This window comes from Bos grunniens, chromosome 29 (assembly GCF_055505025.1).
Source record: "Bos grunniens cultivar Pamir isolate PY7600 chromosome 29, Bosgru_T2T1.0, whole genome shotgun sequence".
In the NCBI taxonomy this organism is placed as follows: domain Eukaryota; kingdom Metazoa; phylum Chordata; class Mammalia; order Artiodactyla; family Bovidae; genus Bos; species Bos grunniens.
This window is the reverse complement of record NC_141193.1, coordinates 50942302-50959835: the sequence shown is the minus strand read 5'-3', so window position 1 is coordinate 50959835 and position 17534 is coordinate 50942302. Positions and strand designations below refer to the sequence as shown.

General features: G+C 38.9%; 1 protein-coding gene across 2 annotated transcripts in view; it reads right to left on the bottom strand.

Annotated features, from left to right (window-relative positions):
• Positions 1 to 17534, bottom strand: part of HEPHL1 (hephaestin like 1) — a 93482-nt gene that overhangs the window by 35379 nt on the left and 40569 nt on the right. For both annotated transcript variants that reach the window (XM_086384024.1, XM_086384025.1), the window contains exons 5-10: positions 16493 to 16747; positions 13549 to 13717; positions 10514 to 10653; positions 10239 to 10370; positions 8132 to 8343; positions 4365 to 4515 (exon numbers count right to left, since the gene is read on the bottom strand). In XM_086384024.1, coding sequence (XP_086240150.1) covers positions 4365 to 4515; positions 8132 to 8343; positions 10239 to 10370; positions 10514 to 10653; positions 13549 to 13717; positions 16493 to 16747 — 1059 coding nt within the window. The remainder of the gene's footprint in view (positions 1 to 4364; positions 4516 to 8131; positions 8344 to 10238; positions 10371 to 10513; positions 10654 to 13548; positions 13718 to 16492; positions 16748 to 17534) is intronic.

The following is a 17534-nucleotide window of genomic DNA, read 5'->3' as shown; positions in this document are numbered from 1 at the left end:
AAGCCACTTCAGTCGTGTCCAACTCTTTGCAACCCTATGAACTGTAGCCCTCCAGGCTCCTCTATCCATGGGATTCTCCAGGCAAGAATACTGGAGTGAGTTGCTTTACCCTCCTCCAGGGATCTTCCCAACCCAGGGATCAAATGCTGTGTCCGTTATGTCTGCTGCATTGGCAGGCAGATTCTTTACCACTAGCACCACCCAGGAAGCCCCTTGATTGTCTGAAGTCAGGCAGCATTGAGTCCTTCAGCTCTGTTCTTTTTCAAGATTCATTTGGCTTTTTGGGGTCTTTTGTGTTTCTACACAAATTTTAAAATTATTTGTTTTAGTTCTGTGGAAAATGCCCTTGATATTTTGATAGAGATTGCATTGAATCCATAGGTTGCCTTGAGCAGAATGGTCATTTAAAAATATTGATTCCTTCAATATAGTGAAAATGAGTATACTACCCAAAGCAATCTATAGCTTCAATGCAATCCCTATCAAGCCACCAATAGTATTTTTCAGAGAACTAGAACAAATAATTTCACAATTTGTATGGAAATACAAAAAACCTCAAATAGCCAAGGCAATCTTGAGAAAGAAGAATGGAACTGGAGTAATCAACCTGCCTGACTTCAGGCTCTACTACAAAGCCACAGTCATCAAGACAGTACGATACTGGCACAAAGACAGAAATATAGATCAATGGAACAAAACAGAAAGCCCAGAGATAAATCCATGCACCTATAGACACCTTATCTTTGACAAAGGAGGCAAGAATATACAATGGAGAAAAGACAATCTCTTTAACAGGTGATGCTGAGAAAACTGGTCAACCACTTGTAAAAGAATGAAACTAGAACACTTTCTAACACCATACACAAAAATAAACTCAAAATGGATTAAAGATCTAAATGTAAGACCAGAAACTATAAAACTCTTAGAGGAAAACATAGGCAAAACACTCTCTGACATAAACCACAGCAGGATCCTCTATGACCCACTTCCCAAGAATATTGGAAATAAAAGCAAAAATAAACAAATGGGACCTAATTAAAATTAAAAGCTTCTGCACAACAAAGGAAACTATTAGCAAGGTGAAAAGACAGCCTTCAGAATGGGAGAAAATAATAGCAAATGAAGCAACTGACAAAGAATTAATCTCAAAAATATACAAGCAACTCCTACAGCTCAATTCCAGAAAAATAAACGACTCAATCAAAAAGTGGGCCAAAGAACTAAATAGACATTTCTCCAAAGAAGACATACAGATGGCTAACAAACACATGAAAAGATGCTCAACATCACTCATTATCGAGAAATGCAAATCAAAACCACAATGAGGTACCATTTCACGCCAGTCAGAATGGCTGCTATCCAGAAGTCTACAAGCAATAAATGCTGGAGAGGGTGTGGAGAAAAGGGAACTCTCTTACACTGTTGGTGGGAATGCAAACTAGTACAGCCACTATGGAGAACAGTGTGGAGATTCCTTAAAAACTGGACATAGAACTGCCATATGACCCAGCAATCCCACTGCTCAGCATGCACACCAAGGAAACCAGAATTGAAAGAGACACGTGTACCCCAATGTTCATCACAGCACTGTTTATAATAACCAGGACATGGAAGCAACCTCAGCAGACAAATGGATAAGAAAGCTGTGGTACATATACACAATGGAGTATTACTCAGCCATTAAAAAGAATACATTTGAATCAGTTCTAATGAGGTGGATGAAACTGGAGCCTGTTATACAGAGTGAAGTAAGCCAGAAAGAAAAACACCAATACAGTATACTAACGCATATATATGGAATTTAGAAAGATGGTAACAATAAACCTGTATGTGAGACAGCAAAAGAGACACAGATGTAAAGAACAGTCTTTTGGACTCTGTGGGAGAGGGCGAGGGCAGGATGATATGGGAGAATGGCATTGAAACATGTAAATTATCACATGTGAAATGAATCGCCAGTCCAGGTTCAATGCATGATACAGGGTGCTCAGGACTGGTGCACTGGGATGACCCAGAGGGATGGGATGGGGAGGGAGGTGGGAGGATGGGAAACACATGTACACCCGTGGTGGACTCAAGTCAATGTATGGCAAAACCAATACAATATTGTAAAGTAAAAAGATAAATAAATAAAACTTAAAAACAAACAAGCAAAAAATATTGATTCTTACTATCCAAGATCACAGTATATCTTTGCCATCTGTTTTTGTCTTTTCCATCTTCAGTTTCTTTCATCAATGTCATATAGTTTTCTGAGTACAAGTCCTTTGCCTCTCAAGATAAATTTACTCCTAGGTATTTTATTCTTTTTGATGAGATGGTAAGTGAGATTTTTTCTTAATTTCTTTTTTTTATAATGCATTGTTAGTGTGAATAAATGCAACAGATTTCTGTATATTAATTTTGTATTCTGCAACCTTACTAAATTCATTGATGAGCCCTAGTAGTTTTCTGGTAACTTCGTTAGGATTTTCTATGTATTGTATGCCACCTGAAAACAGTAATAGCTTTACTTCTTCTTTCCAATTTGGATGACTTATTTCCTTTTCTTTGGATTACTGTGACTTAGACTTCTATTATTATGTTGAATAAAATTGGCAAGAGTGGGTATCCTTGTCTTGTTCCTAATCTTAGAGGACATGCTTTCAGCTTTTCACCATTGAGTATAATGTTAGCTGTGGATTTGTCACATGACTTTTATTATATTAAGGTATGTTCCCCTCTATGCCCACTTTCTGGAGAATTTTTTATCAAAAATGGGTGGTGAATTTTGTCAAAAGCTTTTTCTGCATCTATTGAAAGGACCATACTCTTTTTACTCTTCAGTTTGTTAATGTGTATATCACATTGATTGTTTTGTGGGTATTAAAAAGTCCTTGCATCCCTGAGATGAATTCTACTTGATCATAGTGCATTATCCTTTAAACGTGTTATTAGATTCAGTTGGCTAATATTTTGTTGAGGATTTTTGAATCTATGATCACTGGTGATATTGGCCTATAATTTTCCTTTTTTTGTGTGATACTTTTGTCTGGTTTTGGTATCAGGGTGATGGTGGACTCATAGAATGAGTTTGGAAGCATTCTTTCCTCTGCAATTATTTGGAATAGTTTTAAAATGTAGGTGTTAACTCTTCTCTAAATATTTGGTAGAATTCCAATTCTACCATATGGTGAAGACTGGATTTTTGTTTGCTTGGAGTTTTTAAATTACTGACTCAATTTCTTTACTGATAAGTGGTCTATTTGTATTTTCTATTTTTTCCTGATTCAGTCTTAGTAGATTGTACATTTCTAAAGATTTGTCCATTTCTTCCAGGTTGTCCATTTTATTGGCAAATAGATGCTTTTACTAGTCTTTTATGATCCTTTATATTTCTGTGGTGTCCGTTGTAACCTCTCCTTTTTCATTTCTGATTTTATTGATCTGGGTCCTTCCATTTTTCTCTTGATGAGTCTGGTTTATCAGTTTTATTTAACTTTTCAAAGAACCAGCTTTTAATTTCATTGATCCTTGCTATTTTTGTCTCTATTCACTTATTTCTGCTCTTATCCTTATGACTTCTTATCTTTCACTAACATTAGGTTTTATTTGCTCTTTCTCTAGCTCTTTTAGGTGTAAAGTTAGGTTTTTATTTGAAATTTTTCTTTTTTCCTGAAGTAAGCTTTTAAATTGTTGTAGAACTGTTTTTGCTATCTCATAAGTTTTGGATTGTCATGTTTTCATTTTCATTTATCTCTAGGTATTTTTTTGTTCCTCTTTGATTTCTTCAGTGATGTATTGGTTGTGTAGTAGTATATTGTTCAGCCTTCACCTGTTGTGTTTTTTTGTAGTTTTTTTCCTCAAAGTTAATTTCCAGTCTTATATAGTATTGTTTTCAAAAAAGGTGCTTGATGTGTTTTCAATTTTCTTAAATTTACAGAGGCTTGTTTAGTGGCTTAGCATATAATTTATCCTGGAGAATGTTCTGTTTGCACTTGAAAAGAATGTGTATTCTGTTGCTCTTGGATGAAAAAATATATATATATATGTCTGTATATACACACACAGATATATATATATATATATATATATATATATGAAACAGTAATTTTCTACATTTATTATGTACTGTGACCTTTGCTAGTTCAAATTCTGTATTATTTTATCTAAAGCTGATGAAGTGCTTTAGAAGTATTAAGCTTCATATCTCTTGAGATGGAGAAGTTTCACCATACCTTGTGAGGCTGAAGCCACAAAATATTTTAGTCATGACCAAGGACAATACCCAAGAAACCAAGCTTAAGATAACTAAAGCATTCCAAATATTTTCACTTCAAATGTGATTATGACTTGACTTTACAAGAGGAAAAGATTTTTCATACCATGCATTCGGTTGGACTTCACAAACTCTTTGTCCTCCTTGTCAACGCTGAAGGGATGCCAGGTAAACTTCTGAATATTTTCATCAAGATACCTGCTCAGATTCTCATCAAAGACTGTAACTAGTAGGTAAAATTCCTTGTCTATTCCTTTCTACAGAGAAGAAAGAAATGAATGTATTAAAGTATAGCTTGGGAGACTTCTTAGCTCTACTTCACTTTGAAAGTTAACACAAAGTAACAGAAAGTAAATTAGGATCAACATCAGCCATAGATTTACTGGATCATTTTGTAAATCAAGATTCTGATAAATTCATTCTACACCCTATATATTCATCTTCCTCATTACATCCTTTCCTTCCCCATGTGACCTCCTCAGAGGAAGTAAGTCCCTGTTCAGAAGCTTTCCTAATCTGCAGTACTCCTGTTCTCAGGCTGGGCATCACCATGTTATTTTTGTCACTCTATACTCCATGTCCTGGCCTCGGCCTCTCTGACCTCATCTCCTTGTATTCACCCCCTAGCTCACTCCAGCCACCCTGGTCTTTTGTTCTTTTTTGAACACACCTAATTCATTCCTGCCTCAAGACCTTTTCACATGCTGTTCCCATTGTCTAGAAGGTTCTCCTAGGTCTTGCCTGGCTCCCTCCCTTATTCTGTTCCATTCCCTGCACCAATATCACCTCCCTGGAGCATCCTCGCCCCACCCTAGCTAAAAGTCCCTCATCTTCCTTCCTGCCTGCAAACTCACTCACTTTTCTGCACTCTACTCTTCTTCATAGCACTTATCTCCACCTAAAATATTTCCTGTATGCACTTAAAATTTTGACTGTTGTCCCACTGTAATGTAGGCTTTGATACAGTAGGAAAGTTTTGGGTGTCTCTCTGTATTCCCAGCTCCAACAAAAATGCCTGGAAAACTAGACACTTAATACATGTTTTTGAGTGAGATAATGAATACATGTAATTCATGGCTTTGCTAAATTACATTAATTTGAGTTGATAATGGAATAATTCCCATGTGGATATTCCTAAACCATCTATTTGAATATTACTGACCACACAGCATACTGAATTGTCAAAATCTGCGTTTCTTTAAAGCTGAACCAGAGAGGTAACTGTGTTTTCTGTCTCTCAACCATCTTCCCACCTCTAACGGACTCCCTCCCAATCTACCCTTCATCCTGTCATCTACTCCAGAGGGACCCTCACCAGTGCCATCTGATCACATCTCTCTCCTTCTCAATCTGGACAATACAATGTAATTCACAGTGATAGGTCCCTGCCTACCTTTTCAGTCTCATCTCTTGGCTCTTCCCTCCTGACACCTGAACCAAAGCAAGCCCAAGATCCTTGTAGCAATCTGAACTTGCTGTGTTCAGCAGGCCTCTGTCCTTTATACGCATTCTCCCTCAACTTTGATGGTCTGCCACCCTAATCCAACTTTAAGGGGACCTTAGCTGTCCCAGCTCTGTGATGCTTTCTTAACTTCTCATTGAAGGTAAGGTTATTCTTTGCTTTACGTTCTTACTATACCTTATATAACTGACTGCTTTTATCACATGGTGTTTTAGATCATGGGCTATGGAAAGAAACAATGTAGGCTTAAGATTTTTGAAAATAAAATATTAAAACTGGAGGGGGAATAAGGGATCAAATATATTTGGAAAGATATCAGGTTCTAGTGCCATTCTGCTTACATGTTATGACAACTGAGACAAATGACTTGTCTTCTCTAAGTCCTAATTCCCTCATTTGCAAAATGAGGATATGAGTTGTCCCTACTTCATATTTTTGGAGGGTTAAATTTGATACTATAGGCAAAGCACTTGGTGCACCCTCTAGCAAATACTAAGTACCTTGTGTTAACTGTTATTAACTGTGGTTGTGTTTGTACACAGGATGAGAAGGAACCACTGAGAGGAATTCGGTTGGAGAGCCTCATCATCTGAGAGTCATTTGTAAGGTAACTGGGTCTATGAAAGGGAAAATTAGCCCAGGAGGAGGTTAGAAGGTAGGTATAGGACCCTGTGTTGTAATTAATTTTGAGTCAACTTGTTTGGGTGCCCAGATATTTGGTCAAACTTTTTTCTAGCTATTTCCATGAGGGTGTGCTTGGATTTGATTCAGCGACTAAGTGAAGAAGATCACCCCCCCTAATGTGGGTGAGCCTCATCCAATCATTTGAAGGCCTTAACAGAACAACAAAAAATCTGACCCTCTCACAAGTAAAAGGGGATTCTTCTTGCCTTTGAACTGGAACATCAGCTTTTGCTTGCCTTTGAACTCAAACTCAAACACAGGCTCTTCCTTTCAAGACTGTTGGACTTTTGGGTCTCCCGAGTCTCTTTCTGTGACGTACCCTGCATATCTTGAAACTTGTCATCCTCCATAGTCATGTGAGCCTACTCCTTATCATAATTTTCTATCTATATATACATCCTAATGGTTCTTCTCTTCTACAGAACTAGGATTAATGCCGAATATAAAATATACCATTTAAACAAATAGCCTGCTATTTCTGATTAGTAAAGTAATTCAAAATGATTAAGTAGCTGACTTTCTCTCTTTCCATAAGTGTGTTTAATATTATGTAGATATAGCTTGAAATGCTATGCTTTGCCACACTAATCAGTGTTGCTTAATAAAAGCCTCTAAGTTGGGACTTGCAAGAAAATATCTACTTGTTTTCTTGTTTCTTTGGTCTTAGTGATTAACTCCTGGATTATAGTGATGAGCTACAGTGATTCTCAAACTTGGTTGCACATTGGAATCACCTAGAGATTCTGACCGGAGAAGGCAATGGCACCCCACTCCAGTACTCTTGCCTGGAAAATCCCATGGACGGAGGGGCCTGGTGGGCTGCAGTCCATGGGGTCGCTAAGAGTCGGACACAACTGAGAGACTTCACTTTCACTTTTCACTTTCATGCATCGGTGAAGGAAATGGCAACCCACTCTAGTGTTCTTGCCTGGAGAATCCCAGGGACGGGGAAGCCTGGTGGACGACTGACGCGACTTAGCAGCAGCAGCAGAGATTCTGACGTAATTGGTCTGAAACACCTGAATAAAGGATGTTTAAAAGGGCCCCAGGTTTGTTTTTTTTTTTTTTTTTTTTTTGAAGGTAGGGGGTGGGCAGGTAAGTCTAATGTGTAGACAAATTTGAGAAAATTGCATGCACACTAAGTTGCATCAGTCTTGTCCGACTCTGTGCAGCCATATGGACTGCAGCCTGCCAGGCTTCTCTGTCTATGGGATTTTGCAGGCAAGAATAGTGGAGTGGGTTACCATGCCCTCCTCCGGGGGATCTTCCTGACTCAGGGATCTAACCTGCAACTCTTATAGTCTACCTGCATTAGCAGGCAGATTCTTTACCACTAGCACCACCTGGGAAGCCCTTGAGAAAATTTTCCCCCTGCCCCCCAAAATACCCCAATTTATATTCTATATAGGTCTCTGGAGATTCTAGAATCAAAGCAATGCCCAGGGAAAGAGAGTCACCAAATTCCAGCCAAACAAGCAGAGTTCCTGGCTTTCTGCATAGGCATCAGTACATTTCAGATCTTAAATTTACACTAAAATTACCTTAAATTAAAATTTGCATCTTAAATTTATGAAAAATAAAATAAAATCCTCATGTAGAACTCGATTTCGAGAGCACTGAGGAAAAAATTCACCTTTTTGTAATGGAGATTTACTGTTTACTCTCTAGCCACATTCCTGATCTCTCTCACATACAACCCTGTGAGCCCGGTGACCTCTGAGGCCTACCTGTGTCGCATCAGCATTGAGAACGCCCCTTTTACAGACTAGCAAAGGCCCTACAAGGCCAGAGCTCGTGTCCTTGATTGGTTCAACGGCTGAGAAGTAAAGATAAGTCAGACAGGGTGGGTCATCAGCTGTTGGGCTGACACTTTCAGGTACCGTCCATCTGTATGTGAAGATCTCACCTGGCTTAACATGTGCCCCTGGCTTCAGAAATCCTGTGGAGACAAGTAAAACAGCGACTCAAAGCAACAGCCAGGAATGAGAAACTTGTCAGACTGGGTCTTCCAGCTCAGGGTGCGTCTCTGTCTGATGATGTGCTTTGTGGAAGGACAGGTGTTTCCACTGTATCCTATCAGAGAGGTCAGTGCCACCATCTGCTGTTTTATGAGATAGATGCTTATATCAAAGGACTATCTTCTTCACAGTTTATACTTAATATCTTCATAGATTCTACTTCTTACTCAAATCTCAAGTTTAGCAAATATTAAAAGAATGATAATTGTCTTTAAATTATCTTAAAGACTGATAATTGCCCATTTATATATAAATGTAAATCCATAAAATATCATTTAATACCTTCTATGATGTGGAATTTATTATATTTGGGCCTTTAGAGGATACCCCAAGAAGTTAAACAAGAGACCTACATTTAAAGAGTTTTAAATCTAGAAGGTTAAACTAGGAAATAACCCAAATAACTACAAGTTAGAGGAGGTAAGCAAAGGCACAAGGTAACAAAGCTGGTAAAAGGCAGATCTGGTATACATGTGTACCTGTGGCGGATTCATTTTGATATTTGGCAAAACTAATACAATTATGTAAAGTTTAAAAATAAAATAAAATTAGAAAAAAAAATAATAAAAGGCAGATCTGGGATTAAACCTAGGGCTGATCCCAAAGACTTTTTACTTGACCCTCACACTGTATTGTCAAATGAACACATTGAATCTCTTCAACTAGACTGAGGCCAGAGACTTCCTGCATTTTGTTTGTCCAGGGTTTGCAAACAGGTACACCGAAAGTTTTCTGAGATAAACAATAGAAATGTAGACATTTCAGCTGTCTTTAAGGTTCTTTCTGCAAAAGTCATCGTGAGCATTTTGACCAAGGAAGAGAATGTGGGCACAGGAGACATTGCTGCAGTGGGCAGGGGGTGCGGGGTGGGGGAGACTAGGGAATGGGGAATACTGCCTCCACCCTTTCCTTCTCTGTTCCCTCCCCAGCACCACAAAGCCTGCTCTGGACTGGGACCAGCCTCATACTTGGGAATAAAGAAGTATCTCAGGAGTCATGGTATCTGCTATAGCGATGAGAAAGGCTTCCCACACAGCCAGGATTTCCCAAGAACAGTATCATGAATGGAAGGATAGTTCCTGTAGCCAATGGGTAGAAGCTGCTTTTCTTACATGTAGACAGCCTGTGTTACATACTCTGTGATTGGGGGATACATATATGATGGTAAGCCCACAAAAGTTTTAAATAAATATTTGCCCATAGAGACAAAGCAAAGCCCATGTGTAAGAGTTTCATTTCAATAAAACGTTGGAAATCAGATTTTCCCCTTAGCCTTACCCAGAGAATCCCATGCAACTACAGCAGAAAACTCTCCATCTTAGAGAAGTGGGTGAGGCTGTGAAAGTTGCCCACTTTGAGATTTATTATGTTACTGAGAGTAAAGGAATGGCATTAACGTTTCCTAAATATCTATTGTGCGCCAGATCCTGTCCTGAATTCTATCTGAAGTGAAGTGATAGTCTCTCAGTTGTGTCCTACTCTTTGTGACCCCATTGACTGTATGTAGCCCCCAGGCTCCTCTATCTATGGAATTCTCCACAAAAGAATATTGGAGTGGATAGCCATTCTCTTCCCCAGGGGATCTTCCTGACCCAGGGATTGAACCCAGGTCTCCGGCATTGCAGGCAGATTCTTTACTGTCTGAGCCACCAAGGAAGCCCATCTATCCCTTCCCAAAGCCGTGTGAGGTGAGCATAATTCCCTGCACTTGATAGAGGAGAAATGTAAGGTTCAGAAAGTTGAAATAGCTGCTCAAGCTCACAGTACTGGCAAGTAAAGGGCCCAGTATCCTCCCCAGTCACAGACTAGGACTTACCATCTACATTTGGGGCTGCATCAGAAGCTTTGTCATAGATCACACCATGGGGCAAAATACTGTAGACCTTGTCAGCTTTGTTGGCAAATGTCACTAATAGAGTGTCACCTACCTCTGCCTTGATGACGGGACCTGAGAAATGTTGAGAGAAGAAGGGAGAAGAGATGAAAAGAGACAGAGAAGTGAATGGGAGCAGAAGAGTCATTCCCTGTTAGATTACATGCCCCACTGAAACATCTCCCTTGTTCCAAACGTGACAGATGATTTCACTGTACCCAGAATTCCAAGGTGGGCTTCTGCCTCAGAGAATCGCTTTCTTCGAGTAAAAGTTGCATCAACATACTCTGTGTACCGAGCCTTCCAGTATTTCCCTCCTATTCTGTTGTTGCCTTGTGTGAAGTAGAGCTCAGAGTCACTGTGGGAAAAGAAGGGAGTTGACTGGGAATATACCTCTGCACATCCATAATTAAGTGCCTTAATTATGAAGCTTTATTGTATTGTCTCTAGGCCATTCATCCACCCATCTCCCCAGAAAAGATAGCACAGTCTTCAGCCAAGTTCCCAGAAATAGTCGACCAGCCTTAAAATTCTTCAGAAGCTGTTTGGTGCTCAAGCTCATTTCTCTCTTAGCCATTGTACTTTCTTCCCCAGAGGTCCAGCAACCGAAGGAGGCATAGGTAAACTCCTTACTTACCAATACTGGAGTCCCAGATGGTGTCCTACAAAGTAACAAAGAGCTAACTGTTTTCTTTGCAGAATGAGCATCCCTCTATCTCTTGCTGATGTCAATATGAATAGTCTCTGCAAATAGTAAGCTCTGATATCTGGCATGATTAAGGAATGGAGTATCTAGTTAATCAAGTAGTTTAATCAGTGGAGTTACCATATAAACTATATATACAAAATACCAAATTTCAAACTTGTGAAATACAATAATGTAACTTCCAACTAGTACTATCCCTCCTCTGCTTCTGTCAGTGGTACCACCACTCTTGCAGACATGCCAGCTGTGTCTTCTTTTTCTGCCTCTTCCTCTTTTCTTGTTCATTCTGACTTTGTAACCTTTTATTTTGCACCCTTCCTTTTCTTCACCTTTATTTCGTCTTTTCCTTTCCTTTCTTCCCACAACCCACTCTACATGTGTGTGCTCCTCGCCTTGTATTTAGACCATAGTATGAACCTCCTATCTATCCATGCAGCATCCTCTATCTTACATTGGCTCCCTTGAGTTTTTTCCTAAGCATACGCACTGATATTCCAAAACCTTTAAAATAGCCATTTTCATTGTCATTTTTTCTGCTCCAAAATCTTCAGTTGCTTCCAGTTGCCAATCAAGTAAAGTTCAAACAGACTGGAGGACCTCTGCAAAGGATATCTGGTTTGCTCCAGGCCTCTCTCCACTGCTCTGTGTAAGTGCTCATGCCCCATGCAAATCCCTCACATGTCATTCACTCTGATCTAATCACTCTGCTTTATTTATGGCAGATGCTTTGAATTAACCCCTGCATCTAAAATTTCCCTGTCTTTGCAATTCACTTACATAAATTCTATCATTCAAAAGACCTACTTAAGTTTCACTTCCTTTGTGACGTATTTCTGGCTATCTTAGCTCTCTCTAAATGCCCAGACAACTTACTGTCTGGACAGCTTATCTTAATCTTATTTGTAACTTGCAAAGTCACTTCTCTTCTCCTGTATATTCAGCTTATTTCTGTACCTGAGATCGGGAACATTATCTTAGACCTTCCTGCATCTCTCATGTCACTTAGTACATTGTGTTTTCACATATTACATTAAATATCCATTGAATATAGCTTAATATTTCATATTTTATATGGTGCTTTCTAATTTTGGAAGGCTTCTAAGACATAATTCTCAATGTTAATTTTCACTATTCTGTTTATGGGAAAATACTAGTCAATAGGGAATGTTGATATCAAAGAGTTTTTCACAGGTGGTCCACACAAATTCTTCAGGCAAGGTTAAAGGTTGTCACTTTGATGGAAGAATGAATGAAATTTATAATGAAAGAAACAAAAGGAATCTTATTCATCACAAAGACAATTTTTTAAACATTCCCTCAAACATGAAAAGGATTACAGGGTAAGAGCAATACTTGTTGATATCATACTGTATATTTTGTAATGCTTCCCTAGACATATTTGTATATGATCCTACAATTAAAGCTACAGGGGTCTTCATCCACTTAATAAATTGTTAGATTCGATTTGAAAAATATTACATGCTATGGAAGCCCAGAGAAAATTACTCAGATGTCAGGGAGACTTTACTTAAGAAGTTACAGCAGAGTTAGATTTTGAAGGGGGAAAGTGGCATTGTACTGGACAGGGAAGAATATGAAGTCTGAGCAGAAGGGGCTTCACTTATATCAGGCTGTCCTTGAACCAAAAAGGGTAACCTTCCTTGGCTATTTCATCTCCACTGAGAGTCCTGACTTAGTCCCTTTTCAAAGTCGTCTGCTTAATATGTGTAAGACCTTAGTCTGTTCTCTGTCAGCTTAGTACTTCTCACGGCACTTAATGCTGCAGCTTGCACATAGTAGATGCTCCTGAAGTGTTTGATGGATGAATAGATGAATCTAGTGCTTTGATTTGGCCAGCAAATCATAAAGCAATAAATAGTTCAGTTCAGTTCAGTCACTCAGTCGTATCCAACTCTTTGTGACCCCATGGACGGCAGCACGCCAGGCCTCCCTGTCCATCACCAACTCCCGGAGTTTACCCAAACTCAAGTCCATTGAGTCGGTGATGCCATCCAACCATCTCATCCTCTGTTGTCTCCTTCTCCTCCTGCCCTCAATCTTTCCCAACATCAGGGTCTTTTCCAATGAGTCAGCTCTTCATATCAGGTGGCCAAAGTACTGGAGTTTCAGCTTCAGCATCAGTCTTTCCAATGAATATTCAGGACTGATTTCTTCTAGGATTGACTGTTTAGAACTCCTTGCAGTCCAAGGGACTCTCAAGAGTCTTCTCCAACACCACAGTTCAAAAGCATCAATTCTTCAGAGCTCAGCTTTCTTTATAGTCCAACTCTCACATCCATACATGACTACTGGAAAAACCATAGCTCTGAGATACTCTGCATTTATCTGCAGTATATACAATTGTATATACAATTCTAAGCAGGATATACATTATGGGACTCAGAGCTTCTTAAATGATGCCATTATGCCATCTATGCAGTATGTACTCATAAGAACAGTGCCTGGAACACAAATGAGATTGCAGCAAAAAGTCTAACAGATGTCTCTCTTATCAGAGGCTTAGAAACATCAGCAAAGAGAGCTTACCTGCCAGAGGCATTTAGGGGAAGACCACTGAATTTGTCATAACCTTGAGGACCATAATCCCAAAGAATTTTTTCAGCTGCTATGAAGTAGTGCCTCTGTTGACCCTTCATCTTGGGGTGAGAAATACCACTTTTGCAGTTACCAACATTGTATTGCCCCAGCATGCCAGCTATAAAACAGAGGAAAACCAAGAGCCAATGTATAAATGCTCCAAAAGCAATCAGAGAGGAAGAATAGACTGATTTATTTGAATTCATGAACATTTAAAACTTTTGTACAGAAAGTAGGACCGTAAACAAAATTAAAAGTAAAAATAAACAGTGGGAATAGGAGTGTTTTAACATATATGACAAAAGATTAATATGTAACTATCTTTGATAAATAAGAAAGAAAAAAGTAAATATTTCAATAGAAAATGAGCAAAACATTTATAGGTTATTCACAAAAGAAATACTATTGGCCCAAGAACAAACAAAAAAAAAGTTAAACCTAATAGTAATCAAGTGATACTGTTGTCAGTTATCAAATGGTGAAGTTTGGAAAGAATATACATTTGTATATGAAGGTCTAGAAAATAGGGAAGATATTCACTAAAATGTGACACCATTATCTCTAGAGGTGATTGCTAATTTTAAAATTGAATTATACATATCTTCCAATTTTAAACATTTTTCCCAAGAGTATGGACAATTCAGTAAATGTATTTCAGTAATGTATTCCACCTTATGTCTACAACTACTGGCCAAATTTAAGAATCTAATTTCAAATGGCTGCTGATGCCTTGATTTTAAAACTAATTTCTTCTCAAATTTAAGGATCTTCTGTGGAGAACACTTACAATCTACCCTTTTAGGGAATTTCAAGTATACAACACAGTATTTTTGATAGTAGTCACCATTAGATCTCGAGGACCATTTGTCTTGCATAACTGAAACTTTGTATTCTTTGAGATCTCAAGTGTTCTCAACATCACCAGCTTCACAAAGTTTAACTATGTGAGGTAATTGATATATTAATTAGCTTGTGTGTAGTTTAAGAAGTTTATACCTTATATCAAAACATCAAGAAATTTATATACAATTCCTATTTGTCAATTATACCTCAATGAAGTCTGGAGTGGGGGTGGAGAATAGTAACTGTCATGTTCATCTTTGTCTTTTCAGGAGAGTGTCTGATACATATTAACTGAGCAACTCAACATTTGCTGAATTGAATTTACCTGGAATAACCCAGTGGACAAATGTGAGGTTTGCTTTAAGGTTGAGGGGAATAAAAAATGTGTTATGAAAGCAGCCCTGAAGTGCTGCACAGCTGTCCTTGTGGTGACTGTGTGTAGTTAGGATCCAAACTGAATCGTACATTATTTACTCCATGTTTATCCAACTGATAACATTTTCTTTTTCTCTTCTTAGGCCAAACCTTTAATATATCATAACTTTAATGTTGCCAATGTTTCTTAACTGGCATCCAGTAGCCAGAATCTCTCCATTGAGTCTTCTCTGCATAAAGACATATTTAGCTCCCTAAATCTTCCTAAATCACTTGTGTCTAATGATCTAAAAGGGCTCACTATTACCTTCCAGGGGCTTCCCAGGTAGTGTTAATGGTCAAGAACCTGCCTGCCAATGCAGGAGAAGTAATATAGTGAGTTCAGTCCCTGGGTTGGGAAGATCCCCCTGGAGGAGGGCATGGCAACCCACTCCAGTATTCTTGCCTGGAGAATCCCACAGACAGAGGAACCTGATGGACTGTAGTCCATAGCGTCGCCAAGAGTCGACACAACTGAAGGGACTCAGCATGTACGCACGCATCACCTTCCAGATGTTCCTTAGCCTTGCCATTCAAAACTGCTCCCCTGAGGCCCAAACTGCCTCTCTAAAACTTCTGCTTCATCACTCCTCTGCCTTGAACCTAAGGCCAGCTAAGTAGACTTATTCCATGTGGTCCCAAGGAACCTGGACCGAATCATTCAACAGGTATTTAAATCAACAAATGCTTATATTTCACCTTTCAAAGGATTTTGCACCTGTCATTGGATTCTGTCTCAATATAAAGAACTCTCATGGAGCAGCCCAGAGATGAAACAGGCTGCTACAATTACTAGGCTGGGGTTATACACACCACTCTATATAAAATAGATCATCAACAAGGACCTACTATAGAGCACAGGTAACTATACTCAGTACTCTGTAATATGGGAAACTTACATGGGAAAAGAATCTGAAAAAGAATGGATATTTGAATACGTATAACTCATTTTTCTGTACACCTGAAACTAACACATCATACATAAATCAATTATACTCCAATATAAAATTTTTAAAAACATTTTAAAGAGATGTCCAAAAGGGAATTCAAGAATTGGATAGGGAGGTGGCCCAGATTATCTAGAAATCCCTTTCTGGTTGGACCAGATTATCTGTAAATTCTAACTTCTGATTGTAAATTTTATTCTATTTATAATTGCCCATGTGTTTTTCCCAGTTTTTGTTGCTTCCCCTACTTGGAAAGCCTTTTTCTTCTTCCTCATCTATCAAATTCTTACCCATATTTCTAGGCTCAGATTAGGGACCCCCTCATTAGGTAGCCTTTCTGACTGTTCCAGTAAAGTGAGAAAGCTCAAGAACATTTATCATTCTGCCTCAAATTTTATTCATTTTGTAAATGTATAACTATGTTTAACTACTAGATTCCAGGTTCCAGGAAGGTCTTATCAATTTTTTCAATCACCTCTTACCTGGTTCATAAGGAGTTAATTAATTAATAAATATCTGTCAATAAGATGCCAAATAGGCATTACACATTTTCCTATGTTTAATATTAATTGTAATAAATATAACACAGACAAGAATCCATCCAATAGCATGTACTGAATGAACACCGTTGACTGTGTGGTTTAATTGTGCCATTGTAACCATTTCCACACTGGCCTCATCATTTTTACCTTGGAGGTGATCACTGACTTGGCAGGTTATCATCCACTTTCCAGGATTCTCAACTATCATTTCTATTGTCAGGAAGGTGGCTGGGAACAGGTTGACGACATCAGTCCGATGCCCTCTGCTGATGAAGGTGTTACCATAAAAATAGATGGAATGGATGTCTATCTCATTCCCCATCCCAAATAGGTGCCAGGACACTGATTCACCAACGCACATATCAGGTTCAGGGAAGTTTCCAAAGAGGTATCCATTGAGCGCTGAAAAACAGAAACACCGGTGAAAGACACTCCCCTGCAGAGCCCAGCAGAACCAGAAACAATGGTAATACATACTCTAGCACAGCTGAACAACTAGCACAGATCACTGGGTTGTAATATTTTTGTGCAGAAAAAAACGTGGCTTCTTTGATAAAATGCAGTCCCCAAAGGAATGAAAAGCATTAGTCTTTTTAAGAGAAAAGCACTGAATAAAAGTGATCAGCAATCGGAACACAGCCTGAGCTGCTCTGTGAACACAATGAGATCAGGAGTAAACCAAAGTGCTGTTTATAATTCAGGACAGCTTGGCCACCTCCTACTTTCACCTCTATTTGCATATTTACCATCCCCACTGGATCTGTTCTGTATAACTAGAAACCCTGTCTTACCTCACGTTGGGAAAGCTGACATATAGTAGCTATTTAAGTGACAAAAGCATTCAGCAAGAAGAAAAAGAAATGATTAAAAGGGAGGAATGAGGCAGTTCAGTTCAGTTCAGTCACTCAGTTGTGCCCAATTCTTTGCGAACCCATGGACTGCACCACGCCAGGCTTCCCTGTCCATCACCAACTACTGGAGCTTGCTCAAACTCATGTCCATCCAGTAGGTGATGCCATCAACCATCTCATCCTCTGTCATCCCCTTCTCCTCCTTCCCTCAATCTTTCCCAGCATCAGGGTCTTTTCAAATGAATCAGCTCTTCACATTAGGTGGCCAGAGTATTGGAGTTTCAGCTTCAGCATCAGTCCTTCCAACGAATATATTCAGGACTGGTCTCCTTTAGGAT